The 12,270-nt window shown below is 40.5% G+C and overlaps 1 protein-coding gene across 1 annotated transcript in view; it reads left to right on the forward strand.

Moving 5' to 3' along the window:
- Nucleotides 1-12,270, forward strand: part of LOC5516298 (ubiquitin carboxyl-terminal hydrolase 24) — a 51,097-nt gene that overhangs the window by 21,986 nt on the left and 16,841 nt on the right. Inside the window, exons 40-50 of the mRNA XM_048728918.1 lie at nt 2,844-2,955; nt 4,220-4,364; nt 4,470-4,589; nt 4,903-4,943; nt 5,584-5,710; nt 5,867-5,920; nt 6,261-6,343; nt 6,538-6,676; nt 7,202-7,321; nt 10,432-10,682; nt 11,148-11,287. Of these exons, the coding sequence (XP_048584875.1) occupies nt 2,844-2,955; nt 4,220-4,364; nt 4,470-4,589; nt 4,903-4,943; nt 5,584-5,710; nt 5,867-5,920; nt 6,261-6,343; nt 6,538-6,676; nt 7,202-7,321; nt 10,432-10,682; nt 11,148-11,287 (1,332 nt within the window). The remainder of the gene's footprint in view (nt 1-2,843; nt 2,956-4,219; nt 4,365-4,469; nt 4,590-4,902; nt 4,944-5,583; nt 5,711-5,866; nt 5,921-6,260; nt 6,344-6,537; nt 6,677-7,201; nt 7,322-10,431; nt 10,683-11,147; nt 11,288-12,270) is intronic.

Consider the following 12,270-nt stretch of genomic DNA (forward strand, 5'->3'; position numbering starts at 1 on the left):
CAAAAATCACGATAAATTATAAATTTATATTGACACATAGAAATATCTTGACAGAATAGCTTTGATATTTCTATCTGTTTATCTGTCCAAAAAAATCTAATAAATCTCGTACGTACTTCCTAATCGTGAAACGAAATATTAATTGCTGTTTGGAACCACGAAATAATCATTACAGCACTCGGATTATGCAAAAGCTCGTGCAATATTTTAAAGCTCGTGCAATATTTTAAAGCTCGTGCAATATTTTAAAGCTCGTGTAATATTTTAAAGCTCGTGCAATATTTTAAAGCTCGTGTAATATTTTAAAGCTCGTGTAATATTTTAAAGCTCGTGTAATATTTTAAAGCTCGTGTAATATTTTAAAGCTCGTGTAATATTTTAAAGCTCGTGCAATATTTTAAAGCTCGTGTAATATTTTAAAGCTCGTGTAATATTTTAAAGCTCGTGTAATATTTTAAAGCTCGTGTAATATTTTAAAGCTCGTGCAATATTTTAAAGCTCGTGTAATATTTTAAAGCTCGTGTAATATTTTTAAAGCTCGTGCAATATTTTAAAGCTCGTGCAATATTTTAAAGCTCGTGCAATATTTTAAAGCTCGTGCAATATTTTAAAGCTCGTGTAATATTTTAAAGCTCGTGTAATATTTTAAAGCTCGTGCAATATTTTAAAGCTCGTGCAATATTTTAAAGCTCGTGCAATATTTTAAAGCTCGTGCAATATTTTAAAGCTCGTGCAATATTTTAAAGCTCGTGCAATATTTTAAAGCTCGTGCAATATTTTAAAGCTCGTGCAATATTTTAAAGCTCGTGCAATATTTTAAAGCTCGTGCAATATTTTAAAGCTCGTGTAATATTTTAAAGCTCGTGTAATATTTTAAAGCTCGTGCAATATTTTAAAGCTCGTGCAATATTTTAAAGCTCGTGCAATATTTTAAAGCTCGTGCAATATTTTAAAGCTCGTGCAATATTTTAAAGCTCGTGCAATATTTTAAAGCTCGTGCAATTTTTTAAAGCTCGTGCAATATTTTAAAGCTCGTGCAATATTTTAAAGCTCGTGCAATATTTTAAAGCTCGTGCAATATTTTAAAGCTCGTGCAATATTTTAAAGCTCGTGTAATATTTTAAAGCTCGTGTAATATTTTAAAGCTCGTGTAATATTTTAAAGCTCGTGCAATATTTTAAAGCTCGTGTAATATTTTAAAGCTCGTGTAATATTTTAAAGCTCGTGTAATATTTTAAAGCTCGTGCAATATTTTAAAGCTCGTGCAATATTTTAAAGCTCGTGCAATATTTTAAAGCTCGTGTAATATTTTAAAGCTCGTGTAATATTTTAAAGCTCGTGTAATATTTTAAAGCTCGTGCAATATTTTAAAGCTCGTGCAATATTTTAAAGCTCGTGCAATATTTTAAAGCTCGTGTAATATTTTAAAGCTCGTGCAATATTTTAAAGCTCGTGCAATATTTTAAAGCTCGTGCAATATTTTAAAGCTCGTGCAATATTTTAAAGCTCGTGCAATATTATAAAGCTCGTGCAATATTATAAAGCTCGTGCAATATTTTAAAGCTCGTGCAATATTTTAAAGCTCGTGCAATATTTTAAAGCTCGTGCAATATTTTAAAGCTCGTGCAATATTTTAAAGCTCGTGCAATATTTTAAAGCTCGTGCAATATTTTAAAGCTCGTGCAATATTTTAAAGCTCGTGTAATATTTTAAAGCTCGTGTAATATTTTAAAGCTCGTGTAATATTTTAAAGCTCGTGTAATATTTTAAAGCTCGTGTAATATTTTAAAGCTCGTGTAATATTTTAAAGCTCGTGTAATATTTTAAAGCTCGTGTATTATTTTAAAGCTCGTATAATATTTTAAAGCTCATATAATATGTGAATCTCTATGTTTCTATGGCCGTTTATTTTTACTGTTTCAAAACATTTACATTTTTTATATAAAACACCCCATGCTCTACGATATGTACTAGATAATAAACTAGCTATTAGGGAGCGATTGCCCCTCGATGATCTTAGAACCCGATAAAGTACTTCTTAAAACTCATTAATTATTCAATAAACATATTTTGTTCAACTGCTGTGAAACAAAAGTCCATGGTCTCTATCTCTTGTGAGTCCGTGCTGTATCGAAAATTGACTTGTACTTATACTTATACGACCAATAACCGTTTTACGGTGTATTTCTGTAAATTTAAATTTTTAGAATTTGTAGAGCGCAAATGCGCTTCATATGTGATTGACTTTGTTTGTCAATGTGTAGATACAGACTACTTCACGAAGTTTACAATCATCAGTGTGAGCTAGTGAACTTGGTCACTGGTCTTATTTCTGTTGCAGGGCACTGTTTGTTAAATCGAGTAGACGGTGAAATCTCTGGTTATAGCAGACTGAGTCTTGCAAATATCAATTTTGTTGTTCAAATTTCGCTTAAAACATAAGCAAATCTTTCTGTCTTTTGCTGTTTGCTTGTGTTTTGTATTCCGTTATCATTAAGGCTTATTTTCAGAAGTGCTTATATATAAAGCTACTAACGTAAACTCTGTTCAGTCCCGCATTCACCTGGGTGTGTAATCCAGTTCCCTCTCCACTCTTTTAGAATCTGGATCTGTTTCTGTTGTATAAAAGCCCCCCCCCCCTCGTAAACAAATCCGTTTACCTGATTTGTGAAATGGCTATTGAATAATTAATGCGTTTTTGAACTATTGACGAATAATTGTCTAACTGTTGATTATGGTGTAGACATATGAATGCACATTTTCTTAATTGTCATCTCTTCAAATTCTTTAATTGCCAACCATGGGAAAGATGTCAGCCTAACATAAGATGTGTTGTATTGCAGGTCAAGCCATCATTCGTGACTTACTGGGCGATTTTCTCTTCCCTGCATCCAAGCTCATATTCGAGACGAGAGGAACTCCTAACAAAAGTGCTATCGTCGATGTCTACCCAAAGTAAGATATTGGAAGCGCAACTATCCTTATATAGACGTTTTTATAAGTTTTTATAAATTTTATAAAAAGGGGTAAATGTCTATTAGTATTGTATCTCAGACCTTCAGGTCGTCTATTAGTATGTTATCTCAGAGGTCGTCTATCAGTTTGGTCTCTCAGACCTTCAGGTCGTTTATAAGTTTTGTATAATAGACCTTCAGGTCGTCTATTAGTATGGTATCTCAGAGGTCGTCTATCAGTTTGGTATCTCAGACCTTCAGGTCGTTTATAAGTTTTGTATAATAGACCTTCAGGTCGTCTATTAGTATGGTATCTCAGAGGTCGTCTATCAGTTTGGTATCTCAGACCTTCAGGTCGTTTATAAGTTTTGTATAATAGACCTTCAGGTCGTCTATTAGTATGGTATCTCAGAGGTCGTCTATCAGTTTGGTCTCTCAGACCTTCAGGTCGTTTATAAGTTTTGTATAATAGACCTTCAGGTCGTTTATAAGTTTTGTATAATAGACCTTCAGGTCGTTTGTCAGTATGGTATCTTAGAGGTCGTCTATCAGTTTGGTATCTCAGACCTTCAGGTCGTCTATTAGTATGGTATCTCAGAGGTCGTCTATCAGTTTGGTCTCTCAGACCTTCAGATCGTTTATAAGTTTGTATAATAGACCTTCAGGTCGTTTATAAGTTTTGTATAATAGACCTTCAGGTCGTTTGTCAGTATGGTATCTTAGAGGTCGTCTATCAGTTTGGTATCTCAGACCTTCAGGTCGTTTATAAGTTTTGTATAATAGACCTTCAGATCGTTTATAAGTTTGTATAATAGACCTTCAGGTCGTTTGTCAGTATGGTATCTTAGAGGTCGTCTATCAGTTTGGTCTCTCAGACCTTCAGGTCGTTTATAAGTTTTGTATAATAGACCTTCAGGTCGTTTGTCAGTATGGTATCTTAGAGGTCGTCTATCAGTTTTGTATCTCAGACCTTCAGGTCGTTTATAAGTTTTGTATAATAGACCTTCAGGTCGTTTGTCAGTATGGTATCTTAGAGGTCGTCTATCAGTTTTGTATCTCAGACCTTCAGGTCGTTTATAAGTTTTGTATAATAGACCTTCAGATCGTTTATAAGTTTGTATAATAGACCTTCAGGTCGTTTGTCAGTATGATATCTTAGAGGTCGTCTATCAGTTTGGTCTCTCAAACCTTCAGGTCGTTTATTAGTGTGTTATCTCGGAGTTTGTCTATAAGTATTGTATCCCAGACTTTTGCTTGCTCTTCAGGTGTGTAGGGCCCGATTGCCAGGTGGCGGCTTATGATGTTCTCGTAGAGCTTGCCGAGGGCTGTTGTGGGAATCTGTTTGACGTTGTCTCAGAGCTCATCAGCATGCACCACACAGGAGAACCCGCCAATTTCAAGGAGTGGGAGGTACATTGTGAATCAAATGATGTTCTGTTTCCTTTATAGTATTGCACCTCCAGAGTAAAAACAGCACCTCAAACACCTGCCGTATCTTGTGTGTCCTGTATTTAGTTTCAGCCCCCTGTCGCACCGCGTGCAATGTGTAAATTCGTTGGGCTGAAGAATGCAGGCGCCACGTGTTACATGAATTCAGTGCTACAGCAGCTCTACATGCAGCCTGGCATAAGGGAGGTAAGGAAACCACACCCATGGTTACCATGGAAACCGTTGCTAAGGAATCAGTAGCACGTGATACATGAATTCACTGACACACTTTTTCTCATCGTCATCTTTATTTATTCGCTCCCAAATTATAGTTTTTTTCTTTTTCTTTTTTAATAATGTTACGAGAGGTAATTTTACCACACCGTGGTTGCCGCCAAACTTTATCCACAAAGTGGAAACCAACTGGATAAGAAACTTTAGTACGATTGTATTATGGATTATGCTTGTTCGTCGCTTTTAGTACTACGATCCCATAATAATTCGTATGTTTTCTTTACAGTATGTTCTTGGTCTCGACGAAGATTATGTGGAGAAAGATAGGTAATAGTTTCATAACTTGGAAAATCTTGTGATCTCATGGAATTACTGCGTTTTTAGGCCTCAAGATACAACTGAGTGGCTATGGTTTCGTGCTGTTGATGTTTGTCTTGTGCTCTGTTAGATCAATGTTGATGTTTGTCTTGTGCTCTGTTAGATCAATGTTGTTGTTGTTTTGCTTGGTATTGTGGTTTCCCAAATCCAGTCGTTGGGTGGTTTTGTGGCTTAATGTTTTTGTTTTTTGTCTTGGCAGCGTGTTTCACCAGATCCAAGCCCTGTTTTCTGGTTGCCTGATATTGTTGTTGGTTTTCTTGGCAGCGTGTTTCACCAGATCCAAGCCCTGTTTTCTGGTTGCCTGATATTGTTGTTGGTTTTCTTGGCAGCGTGTTTCACCAGATCCAAGCCCTGTTTGCTGGTTGCCTGATATTGTTGTTGGTTTTCATGGCAGCGTGTTTCACCAGATCCAAGCCCTGTTTTCTGGTTGCCTGATATTGTTGTTGGTTTTCTTGGCAGCGTGTTTCACCAGATCCAAGCCCTGTTTGCTGGTTGCCTGATATTGTTGTTGGTTTTCTTGGCAGCGTGTTTCACCAGATCCAAGCCCTGTTTGCTGGTTGCCTGATATTGTTGTTGGTTTTCTTGGCAGCGTGTTTTACCAGATCCAGTCCTTGTTTGGTCACCTGATGGACAGCAAGCTGCAGTACTTTGCACCAGAGCAGTTTTGGAAATGCTTCAAGCTGTGGGGCCAGCCGGTCAATGTCCGGGAACAGCAAGTAAATCAACCTCTCTAATCTCTAACATCTTCCTCGTCATCCCTAACATGGTCCTCTTACTTTTTCCTCGTCATCCCGTACATGTTTAAACACTTATTATCTTCGAAAGTCTGCTCTCGACTCTTAATCCTTTATGTGTTTTCCATTATTTGCTAGGATGCGTTCGAGTTCTTCTGTAATCTCACTGACCAGTTGGATGAGCACTTGAAGGTAAGTGTTAATGCTTGGACCCGGGGGCTGATGCACAAAGCTAAGCTAGATCTTAAGTTTTATGGTATGGAACACAAAGAGCCAAGCTGATGAGATAAATGTCTTTCTTACTTTAAAACCTATTGAAAACGATCTCTATTGCTTTGTGCCTTTTATGTCAGACGGTAATACCAAAAATGTGGTGAAAACTTCATGAATAGGATCTCTATTGCTTCGCATTTTTCCGTAATGTCAGACTGATATTTTTAAAATATAAAAAGTGCTTGCATTGTCACTAAAAAAAGCGACCCTGTTGCGACGTGCTCGTTAGTTTTTCTGATTGATTGATCTTAATCTTTAGAGCAAAAAGCAAGACCAGCTGTTCAAAAAGACATTCTGTGGGATGTTCGCTGATCAGAAGATCTGCAAAGAATGTAATCACAGGTAAGAATTCAGTAATTAATAAATGCTATAGAGGTGAGGTGCCATTAGCTTTCGCATTTTTTATTTTTAAAGCCACCGTCTCATTGTTAATTATAAGCGTGAAGATGCTTTTCTACTCGCTCCTGGTCAAAATTGGATTAGTGGGGAAGGTAGCTTTTGTATAATCTCTTTAATTACCCTTGTCTCATTGTCAGATATGAACGCGAAGAAGCTTTCTACTCGCTCCCTGTTACGGTCAAGAACCACAACCTCCAAGACTCCCTTGAGCAGTTTGTGAATGGCGAGATTCTTGAGGGGGACAACGCCTACTTCTGTGAAAAGTGCAACAAAAGGGTATGCTCAGGGTAGTATGATTCCTCTCAAAGCCGTTCTTGCCATCTCTTACGTTACATATCCACAATGTGAGAAGAATAGTAAGTAAGAAAGGATATATGCTCAGTGTATGATTCCTACCAAAGCCATTCGTGCCATTTCTTACGCTACACAGATGACATTGAAGGGCAACATAAACCAATATAATAATGTTTGCTTAAAGAAGGACCTGGTCCAAGTCGTCATTCCCGCTAGACCACCTCAAGTGCTGAGCTTTATAGATATCGAAAACGCAGAGCCATAGATTAAACTTGATTTTATCTTTTTTTCTTTCTGTTTTTAAAAAATTAGTTATTTTTGCACTAGTGATGTTCTTATAGATTTTATTTCGAACTTGATCATATTTTTTTATTGTCACGGACCTCTGTCCTCTAGTCTAGCGGGAATGACGACTTTTCACGACAGGCACGTGCTCTAGATACGATCCATGTTTAACTTGAGTAAGCTTTGTATGATGAGCTATTGTGGTTTTCTTTTTGTGTCCAGCGGACTACCGTGAAGCGCATGTGCATCAAGACTCTACCCCCTGTGCTGGTCATTCAGCTCAAGAGGTTTGGGTACGACTGGGAGGCGGGGCGTGCGCTCAAGTTCGATGACTACTTTGAAGTAGGTAGCCTGTTTGACCTGCTTGTGACGCCTGACAGGGACAGTGCGGAGGGACGCAAGCTAATTGTTTTTTTTTAATTGCAATTTTTTACCAGCTTCCTGGCATATTTTCCCAGAAAACTAGAGCAAACAAAAGGCTATAATTTTTATGGTAGCAGAACGAACGATTGTGTTTGCCAGGGCACACGCATACGTCTTTACCTGGGAGGCAGGACGTGTACTTATAAATAATATGATAACTTTGAGGTAGATAATTTGTTGGGAAACCTGTCTGTACGCATTAGCCTAACATAAGCAACACCTGATGTAGGGGGAAGTATGTACAGTACCTCGCATACGTATATTATAGAAAAGTTTCGTTTCTCCCTGTCGATGATGAGGTCTGATGTTCTTCCTATGTGAGGGCTAGGTCTGATGTTCTTCCTATGTGAGGGCTAGGTCTGATGTTCTTCCTATGTGAGGACTAGGTCCAATGTTCTTCCTATGTGAGGGCTAGGTCCAATGTTCTTCCTATGTGAGGGCTAGGTCCAATGTTCTTCCTATATGAGGGCTAGGTCTGATGTTCTTGCTATGTGAGGGCTAGGTCCAATGTTCTTCCTATGTGAGGGCTAGGTCTGATGTTCTTCCCATGTGAGGGCTAGGTCTGATGTTCTTCCTATCTGAGGGCTAGGTCTGATGTTCTTCCTATGTGAGGGCTATGTCTGATGTTCTTCCTATGTGAGGGCTAGGTCTGATGTTCTTCCTATGTGAGGGCTAGGTCTGATGTTCTTCCCATGTGAGGGCTAGGTCTGATGTTCTTCCTATGTGAGGGCTAGGTCTGATGTTCTTCCTATGTGAGGGCTAGGTCTGATGTTCTTCCCATGTGAGGGCTAGGTCTGATGTTCTTCCTATGTGAGGGCTAGGTCCAATGTTCTTCCTATGTGAGGGTTAGGTCTAATGTCCGTCCTATGTGAGGGCTAGGTCTGATGTTCTTCCCATGTGAGGGCTACGTCTGATGTTCTTCCTATGTGAGGACTAGGTCTGATGTTCTTCCTATGTGAGGGCTATGTCTGATGTTCTTCCTATGTGAGGGCTAGGTCTGATGTTCTTCCTATGTGAGGACTAGGTCTGATGTTCTTCCTATGTGAGGGCTAGGTCTGATGTTCTTCCTATGTGAGGGCTAGGTCTAATGTTCTTCCTATGTGAGGGCTAGGTCTGATGTTCTTCCTATGTGAGGGCTAGGTCTGATGTTCTTCCTATGTGAGGGCTATGTCTGATGTTCTTCCTGTGTGAGGGCTAGGTCTGATGTTCTTCCTTTTTGAGGGCTAGGTCTGATGTTCTTCCTATGTGAGGACTAGGTCTGATGTTCTTCCCATGTGAGGACTAGGTCTGATGTTCTTCCTATGTGAGGGCTAGGTCTGATGTTCTTCCTATGTGAGGGCTAGGTCTGATGTTCTTCCCATGTGAGGGCTAGGTCTGATGTTCTTCCTATGTGAGGGCTAGGTCTGATGTTCTTCCCATGTGAGGGCTACGTCTGATGTTCTTCCTATGTGAGGACTAGGTCTGATGTTCTTCCTATGTGAGGGCTATGTCTGATGTTCTTCCTATGTGAGGGCTAGGTCTGATGTTCTTCCTATGTGAGGGCTAGGTCTGATGTTCTTCCTATGTGAGGGCTATGTCTGATGTTCTTCCTATGTGAGGGCTAGGTCTGATGTTCTTCCTATGTGAGGGCTATGTCTGATGTTCTTCCTATGTGAGGGCTATGTCTGATGTTCTTCCTATGTGAGGGCTATGTCTGATGTTCTTCCTATGTGAGGGCTATGTCTGATGTTCTTCCCATGTGAGGGCTAGGTCTGATGTTCTTCCTATGTGAGGACTAGGTCTGATGTTCTTCCCATGTGAGGACTAGGTCTGATGTTCTTCCTATGTGAGGACTAGGTCTGATGTTCTTCCTATGTGAGGACTAGGTCTGATGTTCTTCCTATGTGAGGGCTAGGTCTGATGTTCTTCCTATGTGGGGGCTATGTCTGATGTTCTTCCTATATGAGGGCTAGGTCTGATGTTCTTCCTATGTGAGGACTAGGTCTGATGTTCTTCCTATGTGAGGGCTAGGTCTGATGTTCTTTCTATGTGAGGGCTAGGTCTGATGTTCTTCCTATGTGGGGGTTAGGTCTGATGTTCTTTCTATGTGGGGGCTATGTCTGATGTTCTTCCTATGTGAGGGCTAGGTCTGATGTTCTTCCTATGTGAGGGCTATGTCTGATGTTCTTCCTATGTGAGGGCTAGGTCTGATGTTCTTCCTATGTGAGGGCTATGTCTGATGTTCTTCCTATCTGAGGGCTAGGTCTGATGTTCTTCCTATGTGAGGGCTAGGTCCAATGTTCTTCCTATGTGAGGGCTAGGTCTGATGTTCTTTCTATGTGAGGGCTAGGTCTGATGTTCTTCCTATGTGGGGGTTAGGTCTGATGTTCTTTCTATGTGGGGGCTATGTCTGATGTTCTTCCTATGTGAGGGCTAGGTCTGATGTTCTTCCTATGTGAGGGCTAGGTCTGATGTTCTTCCCATGTGAGGGCTACGTCTGATGTTCTTCCTATGTGAGGACTAGGTCTGATGTTCTTCCTATGTGAGGGCTATGTCTGATGTTCTTCCCATGTGAGGGCTAGGTCTGATGTTCTTCCTATGTGAGGGCTAGGTCTGATGTTCTTCCTATGTGAGGGCTAGGTCTGATGTTCTTCCTATGTGAGGGCTAGGTCTGATGTTCTCCCTGTGTTTAATTTCCGTGGACTCTCGACGTGGGCTAGGTCTGATGTTATCCCTGTGTTTAATTTCCGTGGACTCTCGACGTGGGCTAGGTCTGATGTTATCCCTGTGTTTAATTTCCGTGGACTCTCGACATGGGCTAGGTCTGATCTTATCCCTGTGTTTAGTTTCCGTGGACTCTCGACATGGGCTAGGTCTGATCTTATCCCTGTGTTTAGTTTCCGTGGACTCTCGACGTGGGCTAGGTCTGATCTTATCCCTGTTTTTAATTTCCGTGGACTCTCGACATGGGCTAGGTCTGATCTTATCCCTGTGTTTAGTTTCCGTGGACTCTCGACATGGGCTAGGTCTGATCTTATCCCTGTGTTTAGTTTCCGTGGACTCTCGACATGGAACCGTACACCTCGGATGGGGTGGCACGACGCGAACAAGCTAACGCCTCTCCAGACACGGACAGTGACAACGGTAGCGTGACATCTTCCAGCCAATCACTAAACTCCATACACTCCAACAGCAGCGTGACCGTCACACCATCCGAGATCACGTACGACCTGGTGGGGGCTATTGTGCACAGTGGGCAGGCTAATGCTGGCCATTACTATTCGTACATCAAGGATAGGAGGTTGGTATGCGTGTTACTCAGTCACCTACACTTAGAAATCACGTTACTCTACACGCACGCCAGAGAACTTCGAAAAAATAAAATCTTTCAAAGAAAATTAGCCCTTCCTGGCAAAGAAAATCATGGCTCATTTGAAAGCGCCAAAAAACTGCTTTTCATTATTGCTATTGTCCCGCTAAAAAAAAAACACGTTTTGAAATTTGTCACCCAACAATTCACGTTATGTTTTTAGTGTCTGTCGCCTATTATAGGCGCGTTGCTAGAATTTGCCTCTGGAGATGTGCGGGTATAGACACTATATTCTAGCGTCATAATTAAAAAGATGCGAGTCCTCGCACCTCATCTAGATTAATACTCATTGCGGTGAGGGAGGGATACGTCCCGGTATATTCGTATCGTTCTTCCACTATTATTTGTTTGGCTATCACACATGACATCGAAGAATTAACCTTTGCCCTGACGCAGGAGTGGCGCAGAAGGTGCCGAGACGTACGGCAAATGGTTCAAGTTTAATGACACCATCGTGGAGGAGTTTGAGATGACGGAGGAGAGCGTAGAGGCCGAGTGCTTTGGTGGGACATACAAGGCCACTGTCTACGACACTGGTACGTACGGCGGTAACAGTTTGTGTCTTCTGTAGAGACGGAAGGTTGACTGCACATACGATTCTAGTAGCTTGTGTCTTTTTTAGAGAAGGGAAGGCGACTTGTACGTACGATGCCAGACATAAAAGGGTCATTTGTAGGTACGATGCTAGAAACAATGAGAGTTGTATGTACGATTCTAGTAGCTTGTGTCTTCTTTAGAGAAGGAAAGGCGACTTGTACGTACGATGCCAGACATAAAAGGGTCATTTGTAGGTACGATGCTAGAAACAATGAGAGTTGTATGTACGATTCTAGTAGCTTGTGTTTTCTTTAGAGAAGGAAATGTACAGGACCCGAAATGATCCCAGGACCCGAAACGATCCCAGGACCCGAAACGATCCCCAAAAGTTCCCCAACTGATCCCGGGACCCGAAACGATCCCCAAGAGTCCCCGAAATGAACCCCAAGGAATTACAGTAATGGACAACTAAAGGAATGTGTAAGGATTGGCTTTCAGTTTTAAAAACATATGAAACATTTAGCTTTGTTTGTGTTATTAAAAGGGAATTTACATTAACTAAAACTATAGTATTAAAATTTTAATATACGACTGCGGGGGAATACAGTGGTTGAGTCAGAAATTGGGGTCAACTAACAATTCTTTGTGACAGTAATTTGAAGAACCCGGCGTGGATAAATCATTTTTACATAACAAGCCATAAAAGAAAGTCTTTACAGATAGGACATGCTGCTTTTTATAGGAAGCGAAATATTTTAAAGTTTTTTTTTTTTTGGCATGTTTGTCTTCGGTGAATGAAAGACCTATCATATCATGAGATCATGCCGGGGTGTACGCACGACTACACGAGGAAGTTCAAAACTCACATAATATTGCTTTCAACAAAAGCCACATCCTCTTAATATTTTGCAACGGTAGTAGAAGGGTTGTTCGAGTGCATTACTCAGTGTGCTTTTGTCATTCCATCTTCTCGGCCAAACCG

The sequence above is a fragment of the Nematostella vectensis genome, chromosome 1 (genome assembly GCF_932526225.1).
Source record: "Nematostella vectensis chromosome 1, jaNemVect1.1, whole genome shotgun sequence".
NCBI lineage: Eukaryota > Metazoa > Cnidaria > Anthozoa > Actiniaria > Edwardsiidae > Nematostella > Nematostella vectensis.